The 12,672-nt window shown below is 41.5% G+C and overlaps 1 protein-coding gene across 9 annotated transcripts in view; it reads left to right on the top strand.

Annotated features, from left to right (window-relative positions):
- The window catches only part of SCEL (sciellin), a 124,403-nt gene that overhangs the window by 20,007 nt on the left and 91,724 nt on the right, over positions 1–12,672 (top strand). For all 9 annotated transcript variants that reach the window (XM_018056487.1, XM_018056489.1, XM_018056485.1 and 6 more), the window contains exons 4-5: positions 3,287–3,346; positions 9,018–9,086. In XM_018056487.1, coding sequence (XP_017911976.1) covers positions 3,287–3,346; positions 9,018–9,086 — 129 coding nt within the window. The remainder of the gene's footprint in view (positions 1–3,286; positions 3,347–9,017; positions 9,087–12,672) is intronic.

Below are 12,672 nucleotides of genomic sequence, written 5' to 3'. Positions count from 1 at the left end.
TTTTTAGTTCCTCTTCACTTTCTGCCATAAGGGTGGTGTCATCTGCATACCTGAGGTTGTTGATACTTCTCCTGGCAATCTTGATTCCAGCTTGTGCTTCTTCAGCCCAGGTTTCTCATGATGTACTCTGCATATAAGTTAAATACGCAGGGTGACAATATACAGCCTTGGTGTACTCCTTTTTCTATTTGGAACCAGTCTGTTGTTCCATGTCCAGTTCTAACTGTTGCTTCCTGACCTGCATACAGCTTTCTCAAGAGGCAGGTCAGGTGGTCTGGTATTCCCATCTCTTTCAGAATTTTCCACAGTTTATTGTGATTTACACAGTCAAAGGCTTTGCCTTAGTCAATAAAGCAGAAATAGATATTTTTCTGGAACTCTCTTGCTTTTTCGATGATCCAGCAGATGTTGGCAATTTGATCTCTGATTCCTCTGCCTTTTCTAAAACCAGCTTGAACATCTAGAAGTTCATGGTTCACATACTGCTGAAGCCTGGCTTGGAGAATTTTGAGCATTTCTTTACTAGCATGTGATATGAGTGCAATTGTGCGGTAGTTTGAGCATTCTTTGGCATTGCCTTTCTTTGGGATTGGAATGAAAACTGACCTTTTCCAGTCCTGTGGCCACTGCTGAGTTTTCCAAATTTGCTGGCATATTGAGTGCAGCACTTTCACAGCATCATCTTTGAGGATTTGAAAGAGCTCAACTGGAATTTCATCACCTCCACTAGCTTTGTTTGTAGTCTTGCTTCCTAAGGCCCACTTGACTTCACATTCCAGGATGTCTGGCTCTAGGTGAGTGATCACACCATCGTGATTATCTGGGTGGTGAAGATCTTTTTTGTACAGTTCTTCTGTGTATTCTTGCCACCTCTTCTTAATATCTTCTGCTTCTGTTAGGTCCATACCATTTCTGTCCTTAATTGAGCCCATCTTTGCATGAAATGTTCCCTTGGTATCTCTAATTTTCTTGAAGAGATCATACAAGGTAGGTATTACATTCTCATTTTACAGAAGAGGAGTCTGAGGCTCAGAGAAGTTAGGTAACTTGTCCAAGAGCACACAGCTATTACATAGTAGAGCTGAGAGTAACATGACCCATTGTCTTTCCGTTACACCAGTGGTTCTCAGTCAGGGACAATTTTGCTTCCAGGGGATCTTTGACAAGGTCAGGAGACATTAATAGATGTTAAAACTAGGGGTGGGGTACTCCTGGCATCTAGTCAGTAGAGACTAGGAATGCCACTAAACAACCTATTAATACAATGCGCAGGACACTCCTCACAACAAATAATGATCAAACCCATAATGTCAAGAGCACTGAAGATGGGAAGCGCTGGATTACAGGATACTCACTCCAAGCTTTCTACTAAACTATCCATGAGTGGTTGTTTGAGGAGCATACTTGTAATTGGTGAACAAAAATGTCTCTTAAATTTTGTTGTTAAATTCTACTGTTTTAAGGAACCATAGGGGTATTTGGAGATAGACTAAGTTTTGGAGATAACACTCTTAGACAACAATCAGTTCCACACACTAAGTTTTGGAGTTAACACTCTTGGACTACAGTCATTTCCTTCTATAAAGCAACATTTACTGCTTCTCTTGAAACCTATTATGACATTTCCATTTTTCCAAAGTGACAGAGGGAGATCAAAGGTAAATTTGGCGCTGCAAGTATTTGCACAGATGTGGGGAGATAGAGATGTCTAAGACAGTTTACAGTCGGTAGGAGCGATGGTTTTATGCCAGACACACTTCCTTTAAAAGGCCTAGGGAAGCTTGGACGGTGTGACAGCTTCTCAGTGAAGGGGAAATTGGCTCTGATGCCTCCCCCACACTCGCTGGCCCAGTTCTGGGCTCCTCGTTAGGATTTTTCTTTAGGCAAAAACTGTGTCTGTCGTCTGCTGCTCTCCCCCAAGTGTAGGGAGGGGATACCGGGAATCTGGAGGGTTCTCTTGGGATCTCTGAGGGTGTATATTGGCTGGAATTGTTTCAGTTTCACTGTTCATCTTTCTTTTTAATTATCTACTGTAGTTCTTTTATAGCTTTATTGTCAGTGGTTCCAGAGTGTTGAGTAACATTAGTGGAGCAGAACCAGGAGAAATGTGATATTTCAGGTTTGACTGGGTTCACATTGAAAGGTTCAGATACTTACTCTCTGCCTTGGCTCAAGACCAAAGTCTTTACTACATGTTTTGACATTTCCTAACATTGCCTGTGGGCTTCCCAGGTGGTAAAGAACCTGCCTGCCAATGCTGGAGATATAAGAGATGCAAGTTCAGTCCCTGGGTTTGGAAGATCCCCTGGATGAGGGCATGGCAACCCACTGCAGTATTCTTGCCTGGAGAATCCCATGAACAGAGGAACCTGGTGGGCTACAGTCCCCTGGATGAGGGCATGCCAACCCACTGCAGTATTCTTTCCTGGAGAATCCCATGGAGAGAGAAACCTGGCAGGCTACAGTCTGTAGGGTTGCAAAGAGTCAGACATGACTGAGGCAACTTAGCACACACACACACAACATTGCCTGTATTTTCAGGTCCACTGTACAAAATAAGAAAGATTTAACTTTAGGATTTTATGTATGAAGTCCTATTGCATGATTGACCTGAAGGAAAAGCAAAAGTTTGGAATATAGAGATCTGGGACCTAAACCTACCCTTGTCACTTGCTAATCTTTTAGCTTTAGGAAAGCCACAGACTCCTTGAGCAATTTTCTCATCTGTGAATTGGATATGAGTGTCTCCCTTGCCTAATTTATAGGGAATTTTAAGGACCAAACAGAGCACACTATATGATCTCATGGGTCAGAAATAGGCTAAATCTGTGAACAATCAACCTTCTTAACCACAAATACTGGTATGTATTTTCCTACACTTTGTCAAGGAAAACTATCAAGGTCATCAACGGGAAAAATTTTAGACATAACAGGCTTAACTAAATTTAAAACATGTTTGAAAAAAAATTTGCATTCCTGCAGAAAAGCATGCTTCTAATATATACAAAGTAGTTGGCTGAGCATTCCCACACTCTGATGAAAGAAACCAAAACCAAAAAGCAAACACTCATTCTGTTGTGGAATCACCTGGAAATCTCATAGGCTAAATCAGAATAATGGTCGTTTGTACTCCCAAACTTGTTTCTTTTCACCGTGTTCTTTCAAGTGGTGACTGGTTGAATTAACTTTGCCAAGCATTGCGAGCTCTTTCCTGCCTGCCTTGTTTAATGCTTACTAAAGACTGTGATAACTTTTCATGTGACTTAATTTTGTTCTTTCTCTGCAGAGATGAAAATTACGGTAGGGCGGTGCTCCACAGACATAATTCCCACGATGCCTTGGACAGGTAGGTGTTTCAGACAAGTTACATCATTAGCAGAAACACGAAGACAGTTGTTTTTGAGAGTAGACTTGTTCAAGGCTGAATATTGGTGCCTAGCCACAGGCTTTCCCTGATGTTCTGGGCACGTGAAGGAGAATCTGACAACATTAGGGATTTTCACAAAGCAAACTATGCTTCTCCAGCTTTCTGCTCCCCAAATACAGTTTGAAGGTATAGAATCATCAATCCACTGCTCACCCTACCACGGTGGCCTTCCCGACGGGAAAGAGCAAAGGCTCCCACAAAAACATGATGAGATAAGATATTTCCAAGCCTTAGAGAAAGGAACCCTAAAAGAGAAATAACAGCTGAGTTCACTTGCTTTATGGGACAGTACTTTTCTTTTCTGCGGACGGTGACTGCAGCCATGAAATTTAAAGACACTTGCTACTTGGAAGGAAAGCTGTGGCAAACCTACACAGCATATTAAAAAGTAGAGACATCACTTTGCCAACTAGGTCCATAGAGGCAAAGCTGTAATTTTCCAGTAGTCATGCATGGATATGAGAGTTGGACTATAAAGAAGGCTGAGCACCGAAGAATCGATGCTTTTGAATTGTTGTGTTGGAGAAGACCCTTGAGAGTCCCTTGACAGCAAGGAGACCAATCCAGTCAATCCTAAAGGAAATCAACCCTGAATATTCATTGGAAGGACTGATGCTGAAGCTGAAACTCCAATACTTTGGCCACCTGATACGAAGAACTGACTCAAGGGGAAAAATACCTGATGCTGGGAAAGATTGAGGGCAGGAAGAGAAGGAGGCAATAGAGGATGAGTTGGTTGGATGGCATCACCGACTCAATGGACATAAGTTTGAGCAAATTCCAGGAGATAGTGAAGGACAGAGAAGCCCAGTGTCTTGCAGTCTATAGGGTCTCAAAGAGTTGGACACGATTTAGCGACTGAAAACAACATTTCTTTTCAGAAACTCCTAGGCATGTGGAAAATCGCTAAATGATACTCAGTGGCCAGTGGCCAGACAAATCAAATTAGTAGGAAAATTTAAGCAAAACTCATAGTCACAATGATGTAAATATTCTAAGATTGATAAAATGAATAGACAATATTCTTACTAAAGCACACTGACACTAACACACAAACAAACAGCTACACCCAGCAGAAGAACCTAGTTATTTCTCAGACTAAAGTTTTATCCGGTTCCATAGGCAGTGTCTACCACCAAGACATACTTAGTGAAGGACTATGATTGTTTTTCATGGTGGGGCTTTAAAGAGATAAGCAGACATTGTAAAGTAACTGTTGTTTAGTTGCTAAGTTGTACACAACTCTTTTGTGACCCCCATGGACTGTAGTCCACCAGGCTCTTCTGTCCATGAGATTCTCTGGACTGAGTTGCTATTTCATTCTCCAGCGGATCTTCCTGACCCCCAGGGACCAAACCCATGTCACCTACATTGGCAAGTGGATTCTTTACTACTGAACCACCTGGGAAGCCCTGAAGTAACTATACCCAAATAAAAATTAAAAAAACATTAAGTGGACACTTTGAATATATCTATTTTGGAGTTTTTATATGTGAATTTTTCTAAACCATTTAAAAAGTGTTCAGAATTTTGACGTGTTCTAAGGAACTAAAAAGCCCCTTGATGAAAGTGAAAGAGGAGAGTGAAAAAGTTGGCTTAAAGCTCAACATTCAGAAAACGAAGATCATGGCATCTGGGCCCATCACTTCATGGCAAATAGATGGGGAAACAGTGGAAACAGTGGCTGACTTTATTTTGGGGGGCTCCAAAATCACTGCAAATGGTGATTGCAGCCATGAAATTAAGACGCTTACTCCTTGGAAGGAAAGTTATGACCAACCTAGATAACACATTAAAAAGCAGAGACATTATTTTGTCAACAAAGGTCCATCTAGTCAAGGCTATGGTTTTTCCAGTGGTCATGTGTGGATGTGAGAGTTGGACTGTGAAGAAGGCTGAGCACCGAAGAATTGATGCTTTTGAACTGTGGTGTTGGAGAAGACTCTTGAGAGTCCCTTGGACTGCAAGGAGATCCAACCAGTCCATCCTAAAGGAGATCAGTCCTGGGTGTTCATTGGAAGGACTGATGCTGAAGCTAAAACTTCAATACTTTGGCCACCTCATGGAAAAGTTGACTCATTGGAAAAGACCCTGATGCTGGGAGGGATTGGGGGCAGGAGGAGAAGGGGATGACAGAGGATGAGATGGTTAGATGGCATCACCGACTCCATGGATGTGAGTTTGAGTGGAATCCGGGAGTTGGTGATGGACAGGGAGGCCTGGCATGCTGCAATTCATGGGGTCACAAAGAGTCGGACACGACTGAGTGACTGAGCTGAACTGAACTGAAGGGTCCTGAGTTCACCCCCCTCTACATGACGTATCCCATTGGTTTTTGGGTTCCCAGCCTTAGTTCTTCTGTTTGACTGTTCTGTGATTTAGCTGACTGTCCTGTGGCTTGTCCTGGGTCTTCATGGTTTTGAAGCTTATGTTCTTGTTCTCTGTTGGCCCTCTCTTACCAAACAAGGGGAGCCTGATAACTTGAATCCAGGCACCAGTGGAAAACATACCCTCCATTGTATTTGCCTTTGTCTGGAACTATTAAAGAACATACTTGTTGTGAAGCATGACCAGGAAAACTAAGATTCGTGTTCTTAATGCTTCAAGATATGTGTGTGTGCTTAGTTGCTCAGTCATGTCTGACTCTTTGTGACCATGGACGGTAGCCCACCAGGCTCCCCTGTCCATAGGATTCTCCAGGCAAGAATACTGGAGTGGGTTGCCATGCCCTCCTCCAGGGGATCTTCCCAACCCAGGGAATCAAGCCCAGGTCTCCCACATTACAGGCGGATTCTTTACCATCTGACCCACCAGGGAAGCCATGTTTCAAGATAATGTAATCGTAATGCCTTCTATGATAATTTTATATATTTAAAATTATATCAGTTACCTGAACCCTTCATGTTGCTGGACAGCATTCTGGCTAAAGCAGCACACTGAGCTGTTTTATCTTCACAAATAAAAATCTGTACTCCTGAGACATTTCCCCCTGGACTCCTTGGTGAGTATCTCAAATGACATCTTTATAAAAGGTAGTGTAGGTTACTTTTCTCCTTGCATTTGCACAAACAGACGTCCGTGTGATACTTTTCCATCCTTCTGCAGAGGCTGTGTCCACTTTGGTGTTCACCCAACACCATTTTGGAGCACCTACTGTGTGCTGACACTGTGCCAGGTGCTGGGAATACAAAGATGCATCAGACGCCAGCTGTGATCTTAAGGAGCTCTCACATTTCATGGAAAAAGATGGATCCATAGACACAAATACTCAGATTTACCATGCAAAGTGCTTGTAGAAGTGTGGGCCATGCTATGGGAAGAAGCAGAGGGTAACTCTGACTGTAAGAGTGGAAGCCCGCCCTGAGGAAGTGCTCATTGGTGTTGCTGCTTGAAGGATGGAAGCTGTTTCCAAGTAGGAAAGGGTAGCTGGTGAGCAAGGGGCCAGGAAAGAGGCACTTCCAGCAGAAGTGATAACATGCCCAAGAGTTCCACGTGAGCAGAGACTGAAAATAAAGGAAAATAAATAATTGTCTCGTCATGCTAGAAGACAAGCTTCATAGGATGCATAAACAACAGGACATTTTACTATGTCCTTTCTCTGCAAGATCATTAACACATGTCAAAGGAGGCAGAAAGCACAACAAAGAGTACCAGTGGAGATGCCCTTCGGAGCAAGACAATATTTTGCAGTCTGGGAACAAAACGACACCCTTGCTTCCATAGAACTTCAAGTGATTCAAGTGAAAGTCACTCAGTCATGTCCAACTCTTTGTGACCCCATGGACTATACAGTCCCTGGAATTCTCCAGACCAGAATACTGGAGTGGGTAGCCTTTCCATTCTCCAGGGGGTCTTCCAAACCCAGGGATCGAACCCAGGTCTCCCGGATTGCAGGTGGATTCTTTACAAGCTGAGCTACCAGAGAAATCCAAGAATACTGGAGTGGGTAGCCTATCCCTTCTCCAGTGGATCTTCCTGACCCAGGAATCGAACCAGGGTCTCCTGCACTGCATGTGGATTCTTTACCGACTGAGCTATCAGGGAAGCTTCCTGGTTAAAGGGAGAGGAGGGAGAGATTGAATGTAAATGAACACAGTATGCTATGTCCTGTGGTGATAAGTACCTGAAAGAATGAAGCAGCTAATGAGACAAAGCAATGGCGTCTATGAGGAGCTATTTCCTGGATGGGGGTCAATTCCATCTGCACCCATGCATTACACCTGCTAATGAGTCTCACCATAACCTCACTCTGAGTTTCCTTAAAAACACAAGAGATTGCATTAGTTATTTTTTTATAAACATTATTCTTTCCTAAACAAACACTATTCCCTCTATCTCTGTTCATTCATGTCTGTTTATCCTTCAAGTCCCAGCTCAACTTGTATCTCATCCAGGAAGCCTTCTCTGATCCCCACGTCTCCAAACAAGCTTTCCCAGCTTCAAACTCCCTTGTACTTGACCTGAACCTCTTTTCTGATACTGACCGCTTTCTATGCTTGGACATACATGTCTTACTTGTCCCTCTAGCTCTGTGTGTGCAGGGTCTATAGTTAATTCATAACTCATTTCTCAGCTGATGATATACTGCTGATGATATACTGTCATCAATACAGTATATGGTTTACCTGCAAATATTTGCTTAATAAAGATACACTACATCAAGTTAAAAATTGCATCTTAAATAGTATACTGTTTTGGTACATTTTCTGATTCAGTACCTTTGATCTGTTAGCTTCAAATGATGCTTTGAAATGCAAATACAGTCAATCATGGTAGAATTCTCCAAAGAGCTTACTTTCCCTGTATCGCAGGGTTAAGACATTGAATAGGCTTTTCTTGCTGAATGATCAGTCTGATCAAGCTATCTCCAGTGCTTTGATTATCATGGTTCCTTCTCTAACTTTCTTGTCTTCTCTCTGCTCCCTCTTTTTCAAATTATCTGTCTCAGCTCTCTGCCACTGTCTCTCCTCCCCTACTTCTTCCAGGCTCCCCTCTCTTCTCGTCTTCCCATCCGTCCTTTCTCTCTTCTACCACTTTCCTCTGTTCATTTTCTTCCTGTTTCCTGTTTCTCTCTTTTCTTCTCTCTTGCTCCCTCTTTCTTCCAGCAAGGCCTCTGCTTTCAACCCTGTCCACGGTGCTGAACTCCTAATAGACTGATTTGTATGTAGCCATTGTGCTGGCATAAGGCTCTGATGAAACTGTAAACACAACAGAGCTGATGATAAGGGACTGAGTTCCTACCACATAAAAATCAACAACAACCCTGAAAGCGGTACATATTAGTAATTAGCGCTTTTGCATGTTGTGTTGCTTGTTTCACATATCCTTATCCTCAATTTGAATATGTTACATTGTAATTAGATTAATTGGACCTAAAGAAGAATTCTTTTATTAGCATGGGGAATTAGGTTTGCTAGTTTATCCTAGTCAGGTCAAAGCCTGGGACAATTTTGGTACTCCAAATATGTCTTTTCTTGGTAACATATAAATCTCCTACCCCAATAGGCCAAGACTTTACTAAATCTGTGGAAGTTGTATAAACTATTTTTTATAATTTATTTGATCTTCCTATAATTATTTTTTGCTACAGGAAAACAAATGAGAGGGAAGAGCCAAAGGCCACCATCAGTCGGTACAGATCTGATGACACTTTGGACAGGTAAGGTGTTTTGAACCAGCAAGTGGAATGTATAAGATATGTTAAATCCCATTTCTTATAAGGCATGAGGCAGCTAAATGTTTACCAAACTGAGCTTCAAACTATATTTTATCCCCAGGAACAGAGGGCTATAAAGATGGAATTATCTTCTTCAAAACTCACAAAATCTTGACTTGCTATGCTATTTTCCTAAAATCTTGCTAATAGTACATCAAAACGAAAAATTCTAAAGGAACTGGTTTGAGTATAGATGGGATGGGCGCTGCGTGTTATCTGCTTAATTTTAAAAGGAGAATATAGTTTTTTTGTGTGCGAGTCACCAATTCTTGTTCTAGCTTCTGTTTTTCCATTCCGGAGGCAGAGAAACAGCAGTTTTCATTTTAACTGTCCTATGGAGAGACTATATATTTTAATAACACAGTAATTTTGATTCACTCTAGGATAAAGACATTGGCTGTTTACTCTAGAAAGTAAAACTGCTCTTTCGGCCATGGAGTCACCACATGGCTATACATGAGTCATTGTGTTGTGCCATTGAGTGTTCCATCACTCGTAGATGGAAGGAAAGGAAGGGCTCATAAACAGAAAACCAAGGAATATCTATTCAGGTTGAAGCGTAAAAGCTACAAGTCACGTTTAAATTTTATATCTGGTAGAGGTGCTTCCCAGGTGGCTCAATGGTAAAGAATCTGCCTGCCAATATAGGAGACGCAGGGGACTTGGGTGCAATGCCCGGGTGGGAAAGATCACCTGCAAGAGGTCATGGCAACCCACGCCAGCATTCTTGCCTAGAGAATTCCGGGGACATGAGACTGGTGGGCTACAGTCTATGGGGTCGCGTAGAGTCAGACACAACTTAGCAGCTGAGTACAGAAGTGTTTATTAAGCACAGATAAAGAACAAAGTTCATATCTTCATTTGGAGTCTAGACACGGTGAATGCCCGAGGCCATCAAGAGTCGAAGCCACACCCCATAAGCTAAAGATGTGCTGTCTTTGGAAACAAACGTGCAACCTGCTGCCCTTGCAGCACATATGCTGAAACTGATGGCATCTAATAGATTCCATGTTCAGACCAGGCCAACGTCAGTTAAAACAGCAAATGCATGCGCTTCTGCACTCTTTATAGGCTTTTAAGTCAATCTCCCTAATAGCGAACTAAGGGGGTGACACCTCTCTTGTAATTAACAACCTTGACAAGAGTAAGTCTGTGAAAGTATCTACCCAGGATCACATCTCCACAGCCCTGAGTGAGAGAGGAGTCACAGTGCTTCCGTCTGTTCACCCTGGCCTTGGGAGCTGTCCTAGAGCTCTGTTAATTGAAGCAGGAAACCCTTAGGGATGAATTTACAAGTGAGGTAATTTATCTCAAGAAAGGTAAATACGGGAGACCTAAGCCTTTACAGGCTGAATGTTTGTGTCTGAGTGTTTATATCAGGCCAGTCAAGATGGAATCTTAGAACATCAGCAGTGAACTAGACCAGACCTCACAGTCAAGCCAGTTAGTCATTCTCAACCTCAGCAGCAGATTAGAATCACCTAGAAAGTGAAGATGTCAGTCTCTCAGCCTTGTCTCTTTACTACCAGGCTCCTCTGTCCATGGGGTTCTCTAGGCAAGAATATTGGAGTAGGTAGCCATTCCTTTCTCCACAGTATCTTTCCAATCCAGGAGCTGAACCCAGGTCTCCAGCACTGCAGGCAGATTCTTTACCATCTGAGCCACCAGGGAAGCCCAAATCACCCAGAGAGCTTTTCGACTGCACTGATAATTTGGTTCCAACAGCTCTTATTCCATAAATCCTAATCTAATTAGTCTGAGGGGGCCTTGGGCAGCATCTTTTAAAGTTTATGACATGATTCTGATGAGCAGCCAAAATTCCAAACCACCACACCAGCCCAAACCCTTCATTTTATAAACTAGAAAATGAAGCCAGAGATTTCTTGCTTTATCTACACAGAGGATTAGCAGTGCATATTTGGAAGATGAGCTACCCCAGGCAGTCCTATCCCCAGCTCACCCCCAACAGTGAACTACATTCATCTCTTTAAGTGTGGGCACAGGTGTGAGGGAGAGAACAGAGAGGTCAAGAAAGGCAAGCCCTGGTAGCAGGAGTCAGACCCCATCATGCAGGGCACTCCAAGTGTAAGACGCGAAGTAATGTTAGGAGGAAGATGGTCAAATATATTAGGAGTGTGCACGTGTGTGCCATTTTAGTACTATTGTGTGTAATAAATAAATATGAGAAAAGTACTGAGTTACCTTTAAAGAGTTCCCTTTTAAAATATAAATCTGTTGGTAAAAATGTGAAGTGTTCTAAAGAAACATAGGTAATCAATAGTATACCATAGCGTTTAATATGGCTCAAATCCTGAAGATTGTTTCATATCTAATTTTGAAAAACCGCGGTTAGGGAGACCTCTAGTGTTCTGTTGTGGAAGTGTAACTTTTCCTTTGGTTCTTTTGATCATGTTGCTGATTCTGTTTAAGTATTTCCTGTCTCCAAGACTGACTCCTATTAAAACAATCTATCTCATATCACAAGTTGATAGAAACTTCATTTCTAAGGGAAGTACCAAATTAATCTCCCTAAGAAATGAGAAATTGATGAACACATTGGGATGATGGTTCTGTCCATTATGATTTATATTATTTATATTTATATAAATTATCTACATTATACACAATTATTTATATGTTATTTATAGACTTATCCCCCTAGTGTTGTGAAAGAGATAGTGGAGGTGAAAAATAATAACTGAAGAAAGACATGTTGCTCATCAATGTTGCAACAATTAGACTACAGAACCAGGTGTATCACAGTGGGCCCTACTGGAAAGACTTTGGAGACAGACTGCTTCCTGGTTGTATGGCCAAGAGAAAGCTACTCACATTTTTTGAGATTCTATTTCTTTATCTATAAAATGAAAATAATTACATCTACCTTGTAGAGATGTTCTGAAGGGCAGAGAAGATAGCAGAGTAGTAGGTAGCTATTTTGATTATTCCATGCTATATTGCCCACAAAGACAAACACTGTAGAATTTTGATTAATTTCATTTAATTTTAACATCACAATCCTCCTTTATTTAAACCTTGAAGATGTTTGAAATTAAGGTTCTGTTTTCTTTAGAAAGATTGTTCTTTTCAGGGTACCAGCGTAGCAATTTCCCAGGATTATTTTTATCTTCTATGAAGATCTCATAGATGGCTCTAAAGTCTGAGTAGTTTGCAAGGAGCATTTAAGTTTTACGATTTAGGATTACATGACATCATGTTTATGATATTCACCATGATTTACTGCAGAGCCCTTTAAATATAAACATATCAGAGGCTCAGTAGCAATTAGTGCAGAGAATATACTTGTAGTCTTTGGTCTAATGAGCACCTGAGTGATCTTCATGAGTTTTTGTTTGTTTTTTTTTTGCATGTCTGTGCAATCCTTTATTAAAGCAACAGCCAAAATACAGGATGGCTCACATTATTATTATTATTATTATTTTGCTTTTTTCGCTGCCATATCAACTTAAACACTAATCATTTGTTTACACCTTTAAATTATTTTTTTAAAGTATACATTCATAATTTA

The sequence above is a fragment of the Capra hircus genome, chromosome 12, assembly GCF_001704415.2.
Source record: "Capra hircus breed San Clemente chromosome 12, ASM170441v1, whole genome shotgun sequence".
NCBI lineage: Eukaryota > Metazoa > Chordata > Mammalia > Artiodactyla > Bovidae > Capra > Capra hircus.
This window is presented reverse-complemented; position numbering and strand designations above follow the sequence as displayed.